General features: G+C 42.6%; 1 protein-coding gene across 5 annotated transcripts in view; it reads left to right on the forward strand.

The window, feature by feature from the left end:
- Positions 1–23,833, forward strand: part of EPHA3 (EPH receptor A3) — an 853,173-nt gene that overhangs the window by 681,847 nt on the left and 147,493 nt on the right. For all 5 annotated transcript variants that reach the window (XM_069204910.1, XM_069204911.1, XM_069204912.1 and 2 more), the window contains exon 13: positions 16,373–16,582. In XM_069204910.1, coding sequence (XP_069061011.1) covers positions 16,373–16,582 — 210 coding nt within the window. The remainder of the gene's footprint in view (positions 1–16,372; positions 16,583–23,833) is intronic.

Consider the following 23,833-nt stretch of genomic DNA (forward strand, 5'->3'; position numbering starts at 1 on the left):
TTTTACACACTCCCTTATATTTGGAAGGAAAAAATGTAGAGAAAGACAAGAGGCAATAACACTTGTTTTGCTAATTTATGTTCCCCCAAGTCCCCCGATAAAAATGATACCTCACTTGTGTGGGTAGGCCTAGCGCCCGAGACAGGAAACGCCCTAAAACACAACGTGGACACATCACATTTTTTTAAAGAAAACAGAGGTGTTTTTTGCAAAGTGCCTACCTATAGATTTTGGCCTCTAGCTCAGCCGGCACCTAGGGAAACCTACCAAACCTGTGCATTTTTGAAAACTAGAGACCTAGGGGAATCCATGATGGGGTGACTTGTGGGGCTCTGACCAGGTTTTGTTACCCAGAATCCTTTGCAAACCTCAAAATGTGGCTAAAAAAACACATTTTCCTCACATTTTGGTGACAGAAAGTTCTGGAATCAGAGAGGAGCCACAAATTTCCTTCCACCCAGCGTTCCCCCAAGTCTCCCGATAAAAATGATACCTCACTTGTGTGGGTAGGCCTAGCGCCCGCAACAGGAAATGCCCCAAAACGCAACGTGCACACATCACATTTTTTGAAAGAAAACAGAGGTGTTTTTTGCAAAGTGCCTACCTGTAGATTTTGGCCTCTAGCTCAGCCGGCACCTAGGGAAACCTACCAAACCTGTGCATTTCTGAAAACTAGAGACCTAGGGGAATCCAAGATGGGGTGACTTGTGGGGCTCTGACCAGGTTTTGTTACCCAGAATCCTTTGCAAACCACAAAATGTGGCTAAAAAAACACATTTTCCTCACATTTTGGTGACAGAAAGTTCTGAAATCAGAGAGGAGCCACAAATTTCCTTCCACCCAGCGTTCCTCCAAGTCTCCCGATAAAAATGATACCTCACTTGTGTGGGTAGGACTAGCGCCCACGAAAGGAAATGGCCCAAAACACAACGTGGACACATCACATTTTTTTCATAAAAAACAGTGCCTACCTGTGGATTTTGGCCTGTAGCTCAGCCGGCACCTGGGGAAACCTAGCAAACCAGCGCATTTTTGAAAACTAGAAACCCATGGGAATCCAAATGGGGTGACTTGCAGGGCTCTGACCAGGTTATGTTACCCAGAATCCTTTGCAAACATCAAATTTGGGCCCAAAAAACACTTTTTCCTCACATTTCGGTGACAGAAAGTTCTGGAATCTGAGAGGAGCAACAAATTTTCTTCCACCCGGTGTTCCCCTAAGTCTCTCGATAAAAATGGTACCTCACTTCTGTGGGTAGGCCTAGCGCCCACGAAAGGAAATAGCCCAAAACACAACGTGGACACAACATATTTTTTCACAGAAAACAGAGGTGTTTTTTGCAAAGTGCCTACCTGTGGATTTTGGCCTCTAGCTCAGCTGGCCCCAGGGGGGGGGGGGGCAGAAGTGGCCTAAAATAAATTTGACCCCCAATCCCCCCCCACCGGGAGCGACCCTTGCCTACGGGGTCGCTCCTCCTGCGTGACATTGGTGACCAAAAACAAATCCCCGGTGCCTAGTGGTTTCTGCCCCCTTGGGGGCAGATTGACCTAAAATCGGCCAATCTGCCCCCAAGGGGGGCAGAAATGGTCTAAATACAATTTGCCCCCCAGGGGAGCTACCCTTGCCTAATGGATCGATCCCCATCTCTAAAAAAACAAACAAACAAAAAAATGCCCCCCCTGGGAGCGACCCTTGCCCAAGGGGTCGCTCCCTTATGTCCATTTCAAACAAAAAAAAAATCCCTGGTGCCTAATGGGGTTTCAAAAGCCGGAATGCAAGCAATCCGGCTTTTGAAACCCTGGGAGAGACTTCAAAGGGAAGGAAATACATTTTCTTCCCTTTGAAGCCTCTCCGGGCCTCCCCCACGTGATTGAAAGAGAAATGTTGAGCATTTCTCTTTCAATCGCGCAGGAAGCAGAGCTTCCAGCGCGATGGGGGAGACCCTGTGACTAATCATCAGGCGAGCGCGCGCTGACATCACAGTGGGGGTGGGCTGGGGGTCGGGTGGAAGTGGAAGGGCTTCCCCTTCCATCCCCGCCTTTGGGGGGTGGGTGGTGTGCACAGGGGGGGCGCGCTAGCGCTCCCCCCAGTTCCTGTGCCTTGGACAAGGTGACCTCGTCCAAGGCACACTGGAACTGTAGCCTTGGACAAGGTCACCTCGTCCAAGGCACAGAACAGGTTAACAGAGAGAAATCAAAGATACTGCTCCTGATTTGTGGTGCCGTGCATAAGGATTTACTGGACTAGTCTCAGGTATTAGGCCAATTTCAACATCCTGTAGTCTTCCCCTACAGTATTGACAAAAGTAAATGTGGTGTATTACACTGATTCATTAGCCAGGTCTTCTTCTAAATACCTTCTGCTTTGGAAAATGGCTGTGAAAGGGCCTTGACTTTGCTATTTTATTTGCAGTAGCTCCTCCTTCACGTGTGTGTTGGCCATCTGCTGTGGTAGCCTCTTACAACCTTTTCTCTGCTGCATGAGTGACTATTCACTTTCTATAGTGTGGCTATTATGAGTGATTACCTTGGTTTCTATTTAGAGGTTGGATCGCCATGGGAAAATACAGCTTTGTGGATGGAGTGCTAAACCAGGAGGAGAATCCACTATTTCAAATTCCCTCAGCTATACTATTGAGCTGGTAAATGGAATTTCCATTGTGGATTGTAATCTGGATTTAGCACTTTCTCAAGAAATCTGGATTTTCCCATTTTTCCGGCCATAACGAATTTATGTCCTTAGTCTTTATTAGAAGAGGTGTTGTTTTTCACAACCAGTATTAGTGTGATATCTTCAAAATGTGGGGATTCCACAGAAATATGTGTGGGGAAAAATGCAGAGTCTTTTCTCAATCTTTTTACATGTGTTCTGGGAGACTTTGGATTATTGCAGACATAACACAAAGCCCATATTGAGACGTTAGTAACATTCTTTAAGCAACTAGACAGGCTTGTTCAATTAGCTGAGACCATGACAAAATGCAGTTTGTTCCAGAGTGTAATTAAAAAGGACAAAGTGTGCCAGTCTGATGTATGCTAATTACAACTTCCACATGTCTTGTTATCCTCAGGGAACCTACAAAATTGAGATGACTAGAAAAAGAAAAATGTTTTCAGACATTTTCAATGCAATATACAGTGCCTTGTGGTGCCTTTTAATTTGGCAGATGAGAAATTGGGTTAGATCACCTCTGCATTCTACTTTTTCATTTGTTCAACAAACCCAGAAAGCACTTATTTTCCGTGAAGAAATCATGAGCTGGTCAAACAAGCGAATAGATATCAGATTTTGGGTCTAAGTACATCACTCTATTTTGAGATAACAGCCTTTCCTGTTCAATGAGGATTCTGAATTCATCGTAAATATATACATATCTCTGGATACGGTGTTTTTCTTGGCCTTAATAACCTGCATTATGAGGAAGAGATGTAGTACTCTTCATACAGTCATATCATTTGTTTTTTGTTAAAAATTAACCAGTCAATCAATTAAAAGATTTGGAGAGTTCAACTTGTTACCCATGAGGGTATCAGGCACTGGTGGGGTCCAGTTGATTAGTTGAATAGCCAGCTCTTCCAGATCTTTCAGAACTCTAGAAGAGATGGGAAGGTCTGTATATGACAGGGCAGCCTGTTCCATGTCTTTGCTGCTAAGTAGGAGAAGGAGCAACCTCCACATCTGCTTCAACAGATGCAGGGGGTGAGGGTTAGAAAAATGGGCGTGGAACAGAAGTGTCTAGTCAGCTGATGGAATTTCAGGTCGTAGGTCAAGTATGCAGGTCTGCAGTTGTGTATGGCCTTTTATGAATGGGCCAGGAGATTGAACATCCATCTTTTCTGTACAGGGAACAAGTTGAGTTCCCTGAGGTAGGGGTTGATGTGGGTTCATCTAAGGAGATCCTGGACAACTCTGGCTACAGAGTTCTGTATGGTCTTTAGTCGTCATTGGAGGTGAGCTGTGATTCCCTGTGTAAAGAGCATTGCAGTAGTCCAGTTGGCAGGAGATGAACGCCTGAGAGAGCAGTTGGAGTTTTGAGGTAGACATTTCTATATCTTATGAAGCATGCAGAGGACGAGTAAACAAGAGGAGGAAACAGAGTTGACCTGAGTCATCATGGTTAATTTCGTGTCCAGAATGATGCTTAGGTTCCTAGCATGGTCAGTGGGGGTAAGAGTAGGTCTGAGGGCCACCAGAATGTGTCCCGTTGGGATCTTTTGTTTCAGAAAATCAGTATCTTTGTGTTAGAAATGGGGTCTTTGGTTGGCAGTCAGGTTACCCCCTGTCCAAGCAAGGACCCTCACTCTAATCAGGGCAAATGAGAAACACACCTGGTTAACCCACACTCACCCCCCTTGGTGGCTTGGCACAAGAAGGTAGGCTTAACTCAGAAGCAATGTGTAAAGTATTTGTACCAACACACACAGCAATACACTGAAAACACTACAAAATGGACACCACACCAGTTTAGAAAAATAGATAATATTTATCTAAATCAAACAAGACCAAAACAACATAAATCCAACATACGCAAGTTAAAATATGAATTTTCGAAAGAATAAGAGTCTTACTCCATAGAAAACAATGGAAATGATGATTTTGCACAAAGTACCTGGTTGGCGTAAAAAATAAAGCCGCACAGGTGAGCGTTTATCGGAAAAGGCATTCCATGCGTCATTTCTTCTCCTATTCGGGTCAGTGGTGCACCGTTTTTCTCCCTGGATAGATACTGATGTGTCAATTCCCAGGCAGGGCATTTCGGATCCCTGCAGAGTCGGGATGACTTTGACACACATGGACGATGCGTGGAAAATCTTGTTGCACAGTGTTAGAAAACTGCGCTGCATGGGGTTTGATTCATTATGAGCAGCTGCAAGTGGGGTTGCATGTTGTTTATCCAGCCACGATGTGTCGATCTCCCTGCCACGATGCAGGTGGAGCACCGATTCTAGCCTCAAAGCCTGTGGTGCGTCATTTATCAGCCTCATTGCAGATTGTGCATCATAAATTTCCCCTCATGGCATTCTGTGCATGCATTTTCAACTCTTGTTCTGCCAACTTCAACTTTCAAGGGCCCAGGGACCGGATAGGGCACCACTTTGCAGGGCAGGAGTCTCAGCATAGAGTCCAGGTCCTGGCAGAGGAAGTCTTTGATGGCCCTGAGACTTCAAAACAGGTAAGCAAGCTCAGATCGAGCACTTGGGGATTCTTTGCAAGCAGGAATATACCACAAAGTCCAGTCATTGTCCCCTTTCACAGTCAGAAACAGCAACTGCAGGATAGCCCAACAAAGCACAGTCACAAGCAGGGGCAACACTTCTCCTCAGCTCTTCAGCTATTCTCCTTGGCAGAGGTTCCTCTTGAATCCAGAAGTGATCTAATTTTATGGGGTTTTGGGACCAATACTTACACCCCTTTCAGCCTTTGAAGTTGCCAAACTTCAAAGGGGAGTCTCTCTTGTTTGCAAGATCCTGCCTTGTCCAGGCCAGGCATCAGACACACACCATGGGGTTGGAGACTGCATTGTGAGAGGGCAGGCACAACCCATTTAGGTGTAAGTGACCACTCTACCTCTACTCTAGCTCAGATGGCTCATCAGGATATGCAGGCTACACCTCAGCTCCCTTTTCTCACTTTCTAGAGGGGATTCACAAACAGCCCAACTGTCAAACTGAACCAAACAGGGAATCCACAAAGAAGCAGACTCACAGAATATTTTAATCAAGAAAATGCCTACTTTCTAAAAGTGGCATTTTCAAACTAACAATCTAAAAACCAACTTCACTAAAATATGAATTTTTAAATTGTGAGTTCAGAGGTTCCAAGCTCCATATTTCTATCTGCTCTCAAAGAGAATCTACACTTTAAAGATATTTAAAGGCAGCCCCCATGTTAACCTATGAGAGAGATAGGACGTGCGACAGTGAAAACTGAATTTAGCAGTATTTCACTGTCAGGACATGTAAAACTACACAAGTACATGTCCCATCTTTAACGTACACCGCACACTGCCTATGGGGCTACCTAGGGCATACCTTAGGGGTGCCTTACATGTATAAGAAGAGAAGGTTTATGACTTGCAAGTGGGCACAAGGCGAATTGGCAGTTCAAACCTGCACACACAAACACTGCTGTGGCAGGTCTGAGCCATGTTTACAGGGGTACTAATGTGGGTGGCACAACCAGTGCTGCAGGCCCACTAGTAGTATTTGATTTACAGGCCCCGGGCACCTCTAGTGCACTTTACTAGGGACTTACTAGTAAATCAAATATGCCAATCATGGAAAAGCCAATTACACACACATTTTACACAGGAGCACTTGCACTTTAGGACTGGTTAGCAGTGGTAAAATGCCCAGAGTATCAAAAATAGCAAAAACAGAGGCCAGCACACATCAACAACCTGGGAAGCAGAGGCAAAAAAGTTAGGGACGACCACATCAAGGATGCCATGTCTAACACTCTGGCCCTCATTACGAGTCTGGTGGTCTTAAGACCGCCTGACTAGCAGTGGTGGTCAGACCACCGCCATAGTGGCAGTACGACCGTCACATTACGACCGTGGCGGACACTCTCAGGTTGCCGACAGCCGACAGCCTGGTAGTCTCAGTGGTCTCAATCCGTCAGAGCAGTGCTGCTTGTAGCGCTGCCCTGGGGATCTCAAGTCCCCTTTCCACCAGCCTTTAGATTGTAGTAGTCCTGCTATGCAAAGGCTGGCAGAAAGGGGATGCAGGGGGCCTCATGGGGGCCCTGCACTGCCCATGCTCTTAGCATGGGCAGTGCAGGGCCACCATGGACAGCCGCGTCGCTCTTTCCACTGCTCGAATTGCAGGCAGTGGAAAGTGCGGTGTGTGCTGCTGCACCCGCCGCACCGCACATTGCCACCGGCTCAATTACGAGCCGGCGTCAATTTAAAGGCCCCATCACTGCAGGGCTGGCAGGCAGAAATGCTGTTTCTGCCTGTCGGCCCCCCGGTGAACTCATAATAGGGCCAGCACTGTTTAGACCGCAATGGCGGTCTACCTGCGGTATGAGTTTGGCAGGCGGCCTCCGCCACCTACCAACCTCATAATGATGGCCTCTGTCTTGTCCATGTTGATCTTCAAGCAGATGTTCTTCCTCCAGTTAACAACATCGGTCATGCAGTTGTGGAAATTGCTGTTGGTGATGTCTTTAGAGAGGATGAGTTGTGTGTTGTCGGCATAGGATATGATGCTGGGTCCATAGGTTCTGGTGAGAGGTGTCATATATGTGTTGAAGAGGGTGAGGCTGAGCGAGGATCCTTTGGGTACTCCACCGATTATTTCTTTGGGTTGGGAGATGAAGTGGGGAGGCAGATATTTTGTATTCTTCTGGTGATTAAAGAGGCAATCCATCTGAGGGTGACTCCTTGGATGCCTATGTTGTGCAGCCTTGTGATGGGTGCGCAGTGGAAGACCATACAAAGGCTGCCAAGAGGTCTAGGAGGATCATAGCCACAGCCTCTCCTCAATCAAGTAGGGCTCGGATGTCATCAGTAGCTGTGATGATGGCTGTTTCAGTGCTGTGGTTGCTTCAGAATCTGGATTTGGAGGAGTAGGAGGTTCTGTTCCAGATGTGAGGAGAGTTGTTGTCTGATGGCTTAGTAGAATCTATTGACATTATTGGTAGACTGATCTTCATACTCTCACTAAACTTTGAGTACAATTATGAGGGGCAGAATTAATGTGATTTTGTTAATCTTTTGCTCACCCTTTAAAAACATGAGACCTCACAGAAATATTCATATTTTCTTCATTCAACCCCCCCTAAATTGAGGTTTGGTGTAGTCTCTCATATGTACAACTGTAAGTTGTTAAACTGACTCTACTACAAAGTATATAGTAACAGGGCTAAGCATACATCATCTCTTCATAAGGATGGAGAGGTGAATGCTGGACTACTGGCCGTCTATGGTAAGCTGGGACGTGTGTCCTTACAAGTCAAACTGTAGTCAAACAAAGTTTTACAGTGTATTGTTGTAAAAATAAGAGCCCCATCATCAAGCTTCAAAACCAGCATCTAGTATAATTGGTAGAGAATTTGTGATCACCAATGTTAGAAATTAAGGCCCTCATTACGACTTTGGCGGTCTTCTGCGAAGACCTCCAAAGCCGCCGGCGCCAGGACACTGCTGGTGGTCTCCCAACGGCCATATCACGGGTACTGCCGGATTTCCGTCACACTTTGGGCAGAAATCTGGCAGTAGTCATGCTGGCAGATAGAGGTGCTCTGGAGGTTCCACTACCGGCCCACCCTGCCAGTAGGACTCCGCCCACCATATTATGGGCCATAATATGGCCGGGCAGTGTCCTCCTGGCGGGGCGCTGCCGGTGGTGGAAGCACCCATTCTCATTCCCTGCCAGACAACCTTCTTCCTGGAACAGGTAAAGTGATTGTCCGACAGGGGAAGAGGGTGGAAGGGGGGGTTGTGTTTGCATGTGTGAGTGTGTGGTGTCTGCATGTGTGTATGAATGTCTGTATGCCTGGTTGTATGCATGTCTGAATGTGAGTGTGTATGCCTGTGAGAAAGCGTGTTTTGATGGGTGTGAGTATGCATGCAGGAATGCATGTATGGATGTAGTTGTGAATGTGTGTATGAAAGTAGATGTGAATGCGTGCATGGATGCGTGTGAGTGGATGTGTGTATGTAAGTGTAGGTGAATGGGTGTATGCTTGGTGTGTGATGGTGGCTGTGTGCATGTATGCGGGGTGAGGGTGCTATGTCAGAAAGGGGTGGGGGTGCGCTGTGGCTGGAGGGGAGGTCTAGTGCTTGCTGGGGCAATGGGGGAGCTGTCTACCAGTGACAGGGAAAGAATTCCCTGTCACCGGTAGCCCTTCCACCATGGTTTTCATGGCGGTGCTACCGCTGAGGAAACTATGGGGGTGATTCTAACCCTGACGGGCGGCGGAGGCCGCCCGCCAGAGTTCCCCCCTCCAGAACACCGCTCCGCGGTCATAAGACCGCTGCGGTGATTCTGGGTTTTCCACTGGGCTGGCGGGCGACCGCCAAAAGGCCGCCCGCCAGCCCAGTGGAAAACACCCTTCCCACGAGGACGCCGGCTCCGAATGGAGCCGGCGGAGTGGGAAGGTGCGACGGGTGCAGTTGCACCCGTCGCGAATTTCAGTGTCTGCAGAGCAGACACTGAAATTCTTTGTGGGGCCCTCTTACGGGGGCCCCACGACACCCCATACCGCCATGGAGGATGGCGGTATGGGGTGTCAGAATCCCCATTGCGGCTTAGCGAGCTGCGCCGCCATGGAGGATTCATTTGGGCAGCGGAAAACCGGCGGGAGACCGCCGGTTTTCCACTTCTGACCGCGGCCAAACCGCCGCGGTCAGAATGCCCTGTGGGGCACCGCCAGCCTGTTGGCGGTGCTCCCGCCAACCCTGGCCCCGGCGGTCCATGACCGCCGGGGTCAGAATGACCCCCTATGTCGGAAGTCTGGCTCCAAATACCACCGGCAGTCTTCTGTGGACCGCCGGGTCGGAGATGATTATTGCCAGCCCGGCGGTTTAGACGGCTATGGCGGTATGAGTGGAGATGTGGCGGGTTAGCAGACGCCACCCGCCATACTCATAATGGGGCAGTCTGCACCGCCAGCCTGTTGGCGGTGGGACCACCACATTTACCCTGGCGGTAGGAAGACCGCCAGGGTCAAACTGAACCCCTAAGTCTCTAGTTGGTAGACGTATGCACTCTGTCTAAGTAGGGACCACAATCATAGCAGGGTAAGTCACAACACAACCTAAATTATCCTGTGCTCACTTTCTGGTAGTTTGGCACAGAGCAGGGAGGCTTAAATTAGAAGGCAATGTGCAAAGTATTTGTACAATAATATAGCAACTTAGTGTAAACACCACAAAAAGACTCCACACCAGAATAGAAAAATAGATTATGATTTTATAAATAAAATAAGATCAGAGTGACAAAACTCCAATGTGTAGAAGTTAAGAAAATAATTTTTCAAGAGTGAATGCAAAATTACACTTAGAGGCAAATAGTGCTTTAAGGGGTCACTTTAGATCATGTTGGACCCAAGAAAGTCAAAGTTTGTGCCTGCTGTGATGGAGCACAGGCTGGCTACAGGTCCAGCGCAGGCCCTGAGGAACAAAGTAGCTTTCCTGGTTGCAACACTGAGATGCGCGGTGAGATGCCAATTCCATTCAGGAAAGTCAATGCATCGATCTGTCCCAAGCAGTGATGTCAATTTATCATTTCAGAAGACAAGTTCCTGAGCCGAGATGTGCTGGTTCCGAAGTGTGATGCGCTGGGGTTTTCCAACAGTTGAGAGTTGCATTGATCTCTGAAGACTGCTGCAGTGGCAAAGTGTGGTTCCAACGTGTTGGGCCCTCAAGGCAAAGCATTGGTTCTGACAACAATGCGCTGAATCTGCTCCAGCAAATGGGTTGATATGCTGGTTCTGCTACATGCAGATTGGAGATGCATTGATTTCTCTCATACAAGTATCTGGGTCCCTCTCCAGTGAACCAGGCAAAGGAACAGTAGTAGAGACTTTGATGTCCCTGAGTCTCCAGCAACAGGAGACAAGCCAACAAGCGCTTGGCAATCACTTGGGATGCAAGGCAGAATCCAACTCTCCTTCAGCAGGGTCAGAGAGCAGCAGGCAGCAAGACAGTACAGCAGAAACGCAGAGCTTCCAGGTCAGCAGCCCAGCAGAGTAACAGTCCTTGTTGCAGCACAGTAGTTATTCTGACAGAAACAAGTTGTGGGTCTAGAAGTGTCTGATATGGAGGGGTTAGAGACCCAGTACTTATACCCAGCTGTGACTTAACACTGGGGGAGACTTCAAAGAAGGGTCTTTGAAGTGCACAGAGGCCCTCTCTTCCCAGTCCTTGCTCCAGACTACCAGTAGGGGGTATTCAGTCCTTTGTGTGGGGACAGACGCTGTCTATTCAGGTATAAGTGTCATCCCCTCCCATCCTTCCTGCTCAGGAAGAGCCATCACAATGCAGGTGAATGCAGATGAGTACTCAGACACACCTAATCTTCATGTGTTTGTGGCTGTCTAGACAGAAAGCACAGGGTGTAGCTGTCACCCCCTTGAGACTTGAATTGGAGACAGGCTGCAGGCACACAGAGCTGTAGAAGCAAAGAAATACATAGGTTGTAAAAGTAGCATTTTTTTAAATAGTAATGTTAAATCCAACTTTGCCAGTAAAGTGGATTTATCGTAACCATTCTAAAGATATGAAACATGACACAGCTATTCCTCCTCAATGAGGAATTGCAACTTAAAAGTGTATCAAGGAATCACCATTGTTAGACTATGGGAGGAGTAGGCCTCACAGTAGTGAAAAATAACTTTGGGAGATTTTCAATACCAGTACATGTAAAACTTAAAAGTGCATGTTCTACCTTTTACTTACACAGCACCCTGCCCTATGGGCTATATAGGGCCTTCCTTAGGGGTGCCTTAAATGTGATAAAAGGAGAGTTTCAGGCTTGGCACAGGGTTTTAAAAGCCAAGTCGAAGTGGCAGTAAATTGCACACAGGCCCTGCAATGACAGGCCTGAGACATGGTTAAGGGGCTACTTATGTTGGTGGCACAATCAGTGTTGCAGGCCTACTAGTAGCATTTAGTTTACAGGCCCTGGACACATGTAAGAAAATGTAATCTATCATCTAGATATGAGCTAATATTAACATGTTTAGGGGAGAGAGCACAAAAACGTTAGCACTGGTTAGCAGTGGTAATATCCACAGACTACTACAGCCAGCAAAAATCAGGCCAGAAAAATGGAGGGAGGCAAAATGTTGGGAGAAGACCACCATAAGACTGTGTCATGTTTGCCTCTCATTATACTAATGAGACTGCTAGATTTGGGCAGCAGCACCTCCTGGCTGTCGGGAACTGGATCTAATTCCACACCGTGTGACATCTGTCAGCCTAACCCTTTCTGCCAGCTAGCTGAACCTCACCAGCACCTAAAAGTGGTAGTGATTTCTTGAAGCCATGCGCATGACATTTTGATATCTCAGGGAAATCGTGGTATGATAGAGCTCATCCTTTTCTCTCAGTCACATTCATCTCAAGCATGCAAAGACAAACAGAGGTAGGAACTGTTTCAATATATTTTATTGAATCAACTGCGTTTTAAATCAAATTACATGTACTGCAATGATTAGGATGACAGAACATAAGAATAGTAATGCAATGACAAGGAAAGTGAAACACAAGAAAAGTTCCACCATAGTTTCAGAATGCTATGTGTCAGGATTCCTACCTAAGCCACTAAGGTACTATTAGAGCACAGTAGTGATAGCCATAATCTGCCCTTCAGGATCCCTAGGAAGACACCATTCCCCATACCTGAATATGGGAGTGGCGAAGAAGGCTGTGGTCTGCTGAGAGTCCTCTCTCATGTAGGTGAAAAAGACATCAAGTCTCAGCAGGCAGCTGTAGTAAAGCAACAGCATGCAGTGGCAATTTTCTCGCTGGAATTCTCCTTCTAACGTATAGGTGTAGAGGGATGTTTTGTAATAAAACAGCTGGTATTCTGAGAAAACTGCCCTAACGTAAAAACACGTGTGTCAGCCCGGGGGGAACATTGTAATACACTCGGGGGTAACCGCCTTGGCAGTGGCATCTTCCTCATGAGTTTGGTGGCCCCGTGGTGGGACCGCCAAACTCATAATGAGGACCTCGGTGCCATATTCCTTCTAGGGCAGTAGAAGACTGGTTTGCATATGACTTGTCACAGGTGGGGCAAAAAAGGTGAATTGGAATCAGGCCAGGAGTCGTGGCAGTGGCAGAGATGTATTCAAGAATTTAATCCAACACTTGGTCTGGCGTCCATGTATAGTAATTAGCAGCTGTTGAAATGTTTTCCTTAAAAAGAAAACATTTGTTCAAATCATGTTGACCAGATTTTTGTTGCAACCTGGTCTACTTGTAAATAACATTGTTTTTATAGTGTTTATGTACCACTGGGCTAATAAAATGCCAGCAGAAAGAGAAAATAGTAAAATATAATATACAATAAGACAGGGAAAAAGTTAATGATAGGGCGCATTAAGCAGCATTTGCTATTCTTTAATAGCAATTCGGGACACAATGTTTTCCAGAGACTCTTAAGTGTGTAGTTTACAAAGCTTTTAATTCTGCACATGGAGCAACGGCTCCTGTAATTGTTCCCTTTATATATGTGTTGTGCTCAAGAGAGCTACCAATACTACTTCTAGTGTTACAGCCAACGATTTACAGGCTTTCACACTGTTTTGTGGGCTTGTCGTTTTGCTATAAAACATGTTGCAACTAGTAAGTGCCAATAAAATGATGTCGGGAATAATGAGGCATCTGCACTGCTTTGGGCTGGTTGGGCCAGCAGGCTGCATACAAGGAGAGCTTTCAAGGAGCAACACACCGTTTGCACGCTATTAACTAAATTGTGAAATGTTTATTTTATTGATACTTCAAAGTAAGGCTGTAGACTTGCCAAGGTGCACACTGAGTTAAAAAATTCTCTCACTGACATAATTCTAATTGTATTTATTGTTCCAATGTCTTGCTAAAACATTTGGCGTAAGATTTACCAGGCATATTGCAAGGCAAGGAAACTCAAATGAACATGGCAAGATCCATAAAGATAAAAAAGTGCGCATTAAATGGAGTGTATTTTATTATGCGTGCCTGTAACTTATTCTGTTTTGGGGCAAAAGACGAGGGGAAAGGCAGAACTGCAAAACCAACTAGTTTTCTTGCAGAACATACGTATTTTCGAGGAGTGTTGAAGAAAGCATAGTTAATGATTTTTAAACCTGGAGAGGAAAACATGTCAGAATAACATTACCTGATTCACAAAATGAGCATATTATTTGCTTATTTAAATTATTTTACGCTTGTTCCATCCCGGGAGCACATGGAATGCAGTTTGATCTTTCATGCATTCCTGACAAAGGAACACTTCCGCTTTGGCGGACACACTTGAACAGCAATAACAAAAGATACATGCATTTCCTGCACACAAAACAGAACAATGATTTACATAAATATGTGTTAGTAGAATTACAAAAAATCATATTACTAGAAGAAGTGGACACATTATTTCAATATGAGACGCATTAACAGCTGTCGCGTCTCTACAATGGTTGCTTCCCTTTCCGGGCTTTTTTGCTCTCGAACCCGATCCCTGCACAAACAAGAAGCCGACAATGGCCAAAAACTGAGAGAGCACAAAAACAGTGGGCCGATTCACAAAGACTGGGGAATGGGTAAATGCAACTTGCTGCTGGTTTGTGCATGGATTTCAGTAGTAAGCCAGGAGTACTGCTACCTTACTCCAAGCTTAATCCTGGAGTTCAGGAGTACTACAAGAGTAAGTTGCAGTCAAATCTTTGTGAATCAGGCCCATGATTCTTCTCATCCATGTAATCACAATATACAACTTACTAACTATATAAATTAGGAAGTGTTGATGCCCAAATGCGTCTGTTCTCACCTTCTCTACAGCATCACAATCTTCTCCACAACATGGCATGCTTCTGTGCAGTGATGTACACTACACCAGGTATGAACCATGTCTTTGGCTTGTGCACCCCTTAATCAGCATCTCCTACATTCAGTTTCCTTCCAATCACACTCTCCAAAAAAAGTCTCATATGGTCTTCCATTATTTTTCAAGCAGTATATAGCTTCATCACTCAACTCGATTTACTATCTCCTTTCAGTCTTTCTTCAAAGTATATTTTCAGCTTCATATTATGACTGAAAATCCACTTATAGGACACATACTGAAACAATGTAAAGTTGCACACATTCCATTTAGTTGATACCAGGCTACTTCTTGTATTGTATATAGTTCATACTCAGGTTACAGCGATATTACAGGTTGAAACAGCAGACATAGCCCTACAGTCAAACCAGATTTAACTTCAGCAGCAGAAGTGCTGATATGGCCTGAGAGAAATGTTCTATACATCACAAAAGGACTATCTTTTGCATCTGAAATGATAATGTTTCTACTTTCACTGTTGTTCTGTAGACGTAATTGAAATACTATAGTAAAAGAAAGTACTGTAGAATATGAATCTATCACACCACAAACATATTAAAGCTGGGACCATCTTCAACAATGCCATCCAGGAATCAGAAGGACGTTATATTTTAAAGAGGATGAAGTGAAAATGATGTGTGGCACTCCCTTATAAAAATCGAGAGAGAACTGTCAATACAATTCAATGAAATGGTAAAAGCAAAGCAAAAGAGGTTAAGCACTGCATTTCTACACCTATATTTACTGATAACGAACTGTACGGTTCTCCGTAAGATTTGCCACTGTTAAAATACTTACATCCTTGAGTGGAAGAAGCTCTGCTGCACCCTCCTCTCTCTTTTTTTCTTCTACTCTTTTCTTTTTTCTCTCTACTTACAATTTTACATATGCTACATCATTGATATTTTTAATTTTAGCATCTGGTGTTGCATTCCCATGATGCCTCTATTGAGTTTCAGTAGATTCAACCAACAATTTTAGTAATGTAGTGATTACAAGCCATAGCTTGGAAATAATCTGAGAGAAGGAATCTTTTCCTTCTACGTGAATCCCAAAACTTTAATGGTTTTAATTCATACAACTAATACTTAAATCTGTCTGCATTGATAAAAACTGAAACTTTACCTCGTGTCTTGTACCAAGTCGTGTGGCCAATTTAGTGGAGAACCCAACTGTGCTATACACCTTTTTTCATCCATATTTTTTTATTTATTTTATTTTATTGCTTGCACTTTGTTTCTTCTGCTGCTATATTTTTGGATTTCTTTGATTTCTCAATAAAATATAACTGAAAATATAACTGAAAATTATATACTTTACCCTTTCTTCTGCAGCTACTTGGATTTGTATGTTATGTCTTCTACTTATTTTGTTTTCATTTCTTTGATTTCTCAGTAAACATTTATGAAAAAATAAATAAAATCTTGCAGAGCGAAAGTTGTTATAAATTCCGCTATGTTGTTCAGATTTGGATACTAATGTTTGAGGCTTGTGGTGCACAGTTACAAAGTAATTTGCCCCTTTGCTATCAAAGGGAACATTGTAGATTTTTAAACATGGCATTAACAGATAGGTTCAGAGCTCATATTTGGAAATTAATATTCTTCTTTAACATTGACCAAACATTTTCAGCAACTGAATCTCTTTAAACTAAAATGCACATTTGAATTGGTAACGCTGGTCTTAAATTAGTCATGCTTGCATATTACAATCAAACTAGCCTTACACTATGGAATACTTATCAATAACATATCTACTCAGATATTGAATTGAATTAGTTTTGACTTATTTTGGTGTAATAAAAAATATGTTTTAATGTGTTTACTTTTGCCTCCAGAAAAATGACGCCCAGTTCACTGTCATTCAGTTGGTCGGCATGCTGCGTGGGATTGCATCTGGCATGAAGTATCTTTCAGAAATGGGATATGTTCATCGGGATCTGGCTGCCCGCAATATCCTCATTAACAGTAATCTTGTGTGCAAAGTCTCAGATTTTGGCCTTTCTCGTGTCCTGGAGGATGACCCTGAAGCTGCATATACAACACGGGTAGGTTTTCACTCAACAACAGCATGAGTGACTGCATTCACAAGAAGAACAATATCTGTCCTTGGTCACATGGATTTTGATTGCCTTGTTTTTAGTTTGACAACTTTATATTTTCCTGCTGAATATTATCTTAAAGCATTTATAATTATTTCTTTCCAGCATAATTAATTGTCATTTGAAAATTAGCACAGCTTTTTATTTCTTTATCATTATAACCGGATAAAATAGGAAGGAACAACGTTAACAGTTATTTGATTTACAAATGTATATCCAATGAAAATAAATATTTAGAAGACTGGGAGATAAAGGTGCTGTATTGAAAAGTGAAACATGGCTGGCAAAAGTAGTGTTTGTAAGTAATAAGGACAATTACATGTCTGTAATACGAGGCAAATTGAATAATATACTTTACAAAGCTGAAGCTGTTACCAAATTGTTACTTTAAATTCTTGGCTAACCAGTCAGAAATACTCAGCCCACTATTATAATGCTGTACACAATTGGGTGGGTGCAATATGATGCATGATATTCAAAAGTTCACAAGAGTTGTTTTTTTCTGGTAAATTTTCTAACAGATTGGGAAATTATTTTAATATCACCAATCCTTGTTAAAATTACATTAGGAATTTTCAAAGCATACAGACTAGATCTACAACTACATGTGACAAATTATTAGCAATAACATAATGCTCGTAAATCGGCTCCACTCCCTAGTTTTATGATGTGAGGACAAGTAAGTGTACACTTTGTGTCTCATTCACAAAGATAAATCTAAACATGTAGATTTGCAAACGTTTACACACTATTACACTGACTCTTCTTTTAGCTATTCACCATTTACAAGCGTAAAATTACTATGAAGTTTAGAATTACCTATATCCACTGCCTGAAACCAAAATGATGAGTGTGTATTTGCTACTAATAACTTTTCACACATGAGCAGAGGCGTTTACTTATTTAATTATGTATTAAATTTAATAACGAAAACATCCCACATATGTAAAATGTTTATTTTTATTTATTGTGCATTAAAATTACTAAAAGGTGTCAATATAATTATTTTTAATCAATTTAAATGTTTTTACAGAAAAGCTTTTTCAATTTTAAAAAGTTATTTCATATATGTTTTAACAATAAATTATTTATTTTGTATCTATACTTTTTTAACACTAACATTGATATATATTTTTAAAAGCTGAAATAAGTTATTTTATTTATAATTATTTCCCGTGACGTTTTCCCTGCCTTAATTATTTATATGAAAGCTTGTTGCAATTCCAGTGGTTGTACGTGTGTGTTTATGAACGTACTGAAGGTCTGAGCTTGAGTACATTTACAACTATGTTTGGACCTTTTTGACTGTAGTAACCATAGAAGCACAGTTTCTGAATAATATATAATTGGCTTACTCTTTAGTTGTTGAGTGTTTGTCCCTTATGGAGCCCCTTTATAACCATCACATACTATCCCTTCTTACGCCTCCTTAACTCCCCAACTGTTTGTAGTAAGCAGTTCCATTTACCATAGTTCTATAGAAAATATAGGAGAAGTGAAGGCAGTTTTTTTCTGATCGTAGGTTTGTGATATTTATTTTGTAGTGTGTGAGTAGTACGATTTAAGTTCTACGAAATGCACTTCAAAGTGCAGTTTGTGAAAAAGCCCATTTGTAGTACATTTACACGCAGCAATGGAGTATAGCCAAAAGTAGTAATGTTACTACAACGTGTAAGACCAAATATACATCTGAGTAAATCAACACTTGATGTCAGGCTCTCCTTATAATGAAAACCATAACAACCAAGTATGAACACCAACATGGCTTCCCACTCACCTATGGATACTACACTGCTTCTGGAATGAGGAAAGCTTCTCAATGGCTCTGATATTTCTGAGTGAGGCTTCTTAAAAACATACCTCCAGGTTATTGGTAACTGTCACCAAATGTCATAGTTATGCTAAGTGACATATTAAAACATGAAGGATGCTTCCCAAATTGTTCAGTCCGACACTGATGCAACTGTCTTGACTCCATAGTGTGGAGGACACAGCAGACAGGGAGAAGTGTAAACATGCTGAGAAGGTCACTGTCATCACTGTAGCAAGAACAGAAACAGGAACAAGAGCACATCCACGCTCCACAGACTTTGTTCCAGCAGGCTTACTGCGAGACTCATGGGAGTAATATGGCTGTGAAGTGGAATGAGCTAACAACAGCTGGTGTGTTATTGAATCCAAGAGGGAAAACAAAAGCTAAGAATACTGGTTGATCGGAATTTAAAACTGGAGAAATAGCCTTCCTTCACCTGGTCCCTGAGATCACCAGTTCCTGCTGGTACATAAGCAAAGTTGAGGGACACTAATGACTCACTTGACTTGAAGATACCTCCACCTCCTAGGCAAGCAGAAATGTGAGTAAACAAACTGAATGTTGTTAAACCTGGTGTAATTTCAAAATTACATCGAAGTATAAACTTGCCTGTTGGCTGCAATGATGGAAGACAGGACATTGTCTAAATTCCTAATGATATAATAATAGTACTAAAAATCTATTTGTTGGGTAGGGACTGGCAGGCTGAAGTCCTATATATACCCTTTGTAATAAAAATAAGAGAGCAAAACCCCAACCTTCCCAGGTTTTCCTCAAATAAACCAAGGCAATTGTTGGGGGCACAGATCCCATATCTGGTCCCCGGGAAAGTGTAGTGTGGTCTAACTTGAGGAATAATGACATTTAAATTCTACCATCCCCAGAAAAAGGTTCAGTCTGTGACCAACAGAGAAGAGACATCTACTGGTACCTCTTTGGCTTAATATTTGTCAACTGGTCGAAATACAAAATTATGTAAGACTCACATCATTATAAAAAGGAGCTGAAGTCTTCAAAATCAACCCCCCAAATAACTAGAGGCTAAGTGGTGAAACTTTATGAGACACCACTGCCTTTAAGAGTAAAACCAATTGCAAACACGTCACCCATAACTCTCACTTCATCCTGTATACAATAAGTAGTGAACCTAGAAAATCTTCAGGATTCTTACAAGTACAATCTGATTCTGAATTGGAGATGCTGCGCTAGGAAGGTGGGGAACCTGGGAGCCATTTTCCAACTCAGTGTCTTTCCCTGTAGTCGATTGGATCCATTGTGATGAGAATCCTAAAGATGTAAGGCCATATTTATCAAACTTTCACGCATAACAACACAGAAAAACACCTAGCTGCACTGCAAGAAAGAGGGGGGGGGCAGGAATTCTGTCAAGAAATGGTGCATTCTGGGCCTATGCCTGTGCGGGTGCACAATTAGCAGCCTAGCACCAATGCAGGCCCCTTGCATCATTGTAGCAGAATTATTTTAATATTTTTGTGTAGGAAGGGACAGAATGCAACACACAGAGAAAGAAGAAAGAGCAAGGAGAAATAAAGATATTTCTCCTCATTACACCTCACCTGGGGGCCATATTATTTTGAAGCATTCCTTTGCTCTACCACTAATGGTAAATCTGGGAATGTGCCAAAATCTATGGGTGGATGCGGGGGAACACCCATACTCCACCCATGAAATGTCTCCATGCAACAGAGTAATGCAAGGCAAAGATTTGTGCTGCCTTGCGCTACTCCAGATTTATCAAGCCATGCACTGCTACATAAGGTTGCCTTGACTGGCTTGATAACTCTCACTCAGGTTTTGCGTCCCCCTTTACGTGGAGCAAGGGCAACACAAAACGTTGAATAATCTGGCCCTTAATCATTTGCATGCTAAGGAATTTTCTGTATGAAGTCTAAAAGATGAACAGTTCACAAATCTACTCTAAAAAATAGCAAGGAGCAATTAAACAAAAATTGTATACCTTGGATCGGAAGATTATACCGAATCTCAGCAGTAGAGATTAGAATACGGGACTTCAAACAAGCATGGCAGGCCAGGAAACGTTAGTTAGATAAATTATTGAGAAAACTGCTATGAAAAACAAAACATAGATTTTGTAGACCCAATCTTGAGTTCATGGGCATTCCGAAAGAGGCAAAATCTGGTTTGATTATGGAAGAATTTCTCACTCACTTTATTCATGAAACCCTGCTAGTCAGCCCTAGCAGATAAAAGGAATATCCAATGCTAGCTCATGTCCATAGTATACTAGTCGAACAAATCTGAAAAGATGGTCCAGCTCATACTATAATTGCCTAATTTGGGGATTTCAGGGTCAAGGAACAGATTGTGGAGCGGGTCAGGCATGTCAGGTCAATGAATTCCCCTGCATTGAGAAAATTCAAAATGAAAGCTTGTGCAAGGGAAATTATCTATTCTTTGATAAAGTTGGGAAGTTCAAAAATGTCTGATTCTGATTAAAAATACCATTTGAACTAAAAATCAACTGTTTAGCTCCTATTTAACTCCTCTGTACTGTAGGATTCAGTAATCCAGTTCAGTAATTCAGTTGCGAAGGGGATGTTGGTTGGCTTTTTTTGGGCTTAGATGTTGGTCTCTAAAGTCTAGAATCTCCCAGTAAGCCAATACAAATTTAGTAAAAATGTTTTTTTTTATAAACTGAAGGGTTTTCCACTTGATAAATTGATGGTACAGTTTTCAATATATACTCTGTGTGGGATAAATGAAGTAAATAACAAAAATTATGTTATTTCAGACATAGGATCACAGTGGCTCTCATGGGAGGGAAAAGGGGTCACATGGCACGTGGTGGGAGTAGTGGGGAAATGGGGGGGGCAACAAAAAAAATAATATTAATTTTTTTAAACATACCTTTTTACGCCGCTCCAATCTGCAGCACAGGATCCCAGCCTGCCTTGCATCCGATCCTGACGCTGCTTTCATGCTTCTGGCAGTATGAAAGCAGCATTAGGATTGGACGGAGCGCCCAGCCAGGGCTCTCAGAGGCAGACTGAAAGTCTCTGCCTGCTGTCTCCAACCCAGCAATGCAGTGCCTATGTTGCTGGGTTGGAGAGAGTCTAGTGCCCATGTATGGTTGGCTGGCCCGTGGCAGCTGGTCAAACATACATGTGAACTGGGGGAGTTCCGTGCACTCCCCCTCCATGCTTGTCACAGCCTGTGAGCCCACCCTTTTTACAAGAAAACGATAATAGACATAGTTTATTATTGTTTTCTTCTAAAAGTTTTGCAGCACCTGCTGCTGGCGGGGGGGGCGACACTCCTCCACCATAGCAGAGGAGCCACCACTGTAGGTTCATAACCCTTAAATGCTGATCTGATTATTGTCTTTTCCATGCACTCATTTCCCTGCAATTGCATTGATTGCACTTCTAGCACATTCTATCAATAGAATGGGTGGGTTCACCATTTAGATGATAAGGGTAAAGGGATAGAAGAGGGATGGTGGACTGGTGAGAAAGGGGAGGAGAGGCAATCTAATAAAAACAACAAGTGATTAATGTTTTGTCATTCAGGGAATTGGCAGATATTTGGACACCAAGTTTGTATTGACAGAAGTAAAAAAAATTACTGAGGTTAAACAAATATCAGTTATTTGTAATACCATTGGTGAGATTAGAAAAATAAATCTCTTTATGTGAATCTTTGAACAAACAAAAACGTGAACTGGTATATTCCAGTAAACTAATTTTATTTTGAAGGACATTTGGACCCACTTGTTAAATACTTGTGGGTAAAGGAAATTGATAACTTAAATGCCTCTGTTGTAGTTAAGGGGGTGGCACAAATTAGTATGCGTGCCAATTGGTCTGCTATGCTTATTGAATTGGAACGGACCTGAAACAATTGAAATAGCCATTCTGCAGGCAAACATGATTAAAAGGCTTCAGAAATGGTGTAACTGGCGGACAAATCCTTCCGGTGGGAGACCACATACCTAGTATCTGTTTCACACACTTTCCACATACTTCAAATCGATCAGCATAGCAGAATCACTGGCAAGCTTACTCATTGGGGCTTAGTCACCTTCTTACTTATTTTCCAGCTTGATTCATTCCACATTTTACAATAGAACACATTTCCTGATTATGATGAGCCTTGTGCTCCAAATTCACCTTACCAACTGACTTTATATTACACCCTGCACATCAGAAATCTGGGATCTACTATGTGCTTTGAACAAGCTCTTGTCCTGATGATGACCCTGGAACTATCTTATATCGGCTGAAACACAGCCAACTTTATATGAAAAAAAACTTCCTGAAATTATGATGGCTGTCTAGGATCTGATCTGAGTATTAGACTTATACGTGCTCCGTTGAATTTTATTAATTATACTTGGTTGGCCATTTAGTGTCTATTGCCTTGTTTTTGATCATGTTAACCAACTTTTTTGGTTTGTTGTCTCTGTCACTTGCACATTTTGATTACCTCATTCACAAAACAATATTATTTATGTAGATCTTATGTATGCGTTATACTTGTAATTTCTTAGTGCTTTTTTAAAATATTTGGAACAAACATAGTCGCCTTTAATATGTTGTGGGCAATTTTTGCAATTTGATAGTACTAAGCACTGTCTCTTATATTTATCAAACTCCTATTCTATTTTTAAAGATACCTGGTAGGACTTTTGTTGTGTTTATAATATCCTGCTAAAGATGGCTCATGAGTATAGATAAAGTGGTTTTGCTTGCAAATTGCACAATCCCAAACACTTCAAAAAGTAATATTTAAGGTCCTGCAGGCCCTCTGTGCTGGCAGTAATCAGTGGATGACATTTAAAACATTATATGATGTTGGATTTGTACCCCTCAGTGAAAACCACCGCTGCCTTTTGAGATTACTCAAGAAGTACCTTGAATGGAGCAAAAAGGATTATAGGAGCTGGATTAAATGTTTGAAACAGGGAATATTTTTTATTTTCTAGAACTACATGGGTTATGCAATACTAATTTGTGGCAGGTTTTCCAAGTACTTACAACTCTGGTGATTTTTAAGGCTCGTTTGATCACATTTAAAGTAAAATAATCCTGTCTTCAGGCCATAAGGGCTTTATTTTTCCTGTATATAGTATGCAACCTGATATTACCCCATCACGATAAATTGAAAAATACCTGGCAGCCAGAGCTGAACATTGAGGTATCGGAAGTGGATTGAGAAAATTTAAATTTGATAATGCTCTGTTTGCCTAGTAATTCACATCGCTGACAAATTAGATGTTTTTCACCCAATTGATTATTCTACACTCATGAATATGTTCATAAACTTCACCTGATGACAGCAAAATATGCTTTATGTGCAAGCACAATGCATGTATATGAGTACACATGACGTGAGAACAATAG

The sequence above is a fragment of the Pleurodeles waltl genome, chromosome 8 (genome assembly GCF_031143425.1).
Source record: "Pleurodeles waltl isolate 20211129_DDA chromosome 8, aPleWal1.hap1.20221129, whole genome shotgun sequence".
Taxonomy (NCBI): Eukaryota; Metazoa; Chordata; class Amphibia; order Caudata; family Salamandridae; genus Pleurodeles; species Pleurodeles waltl.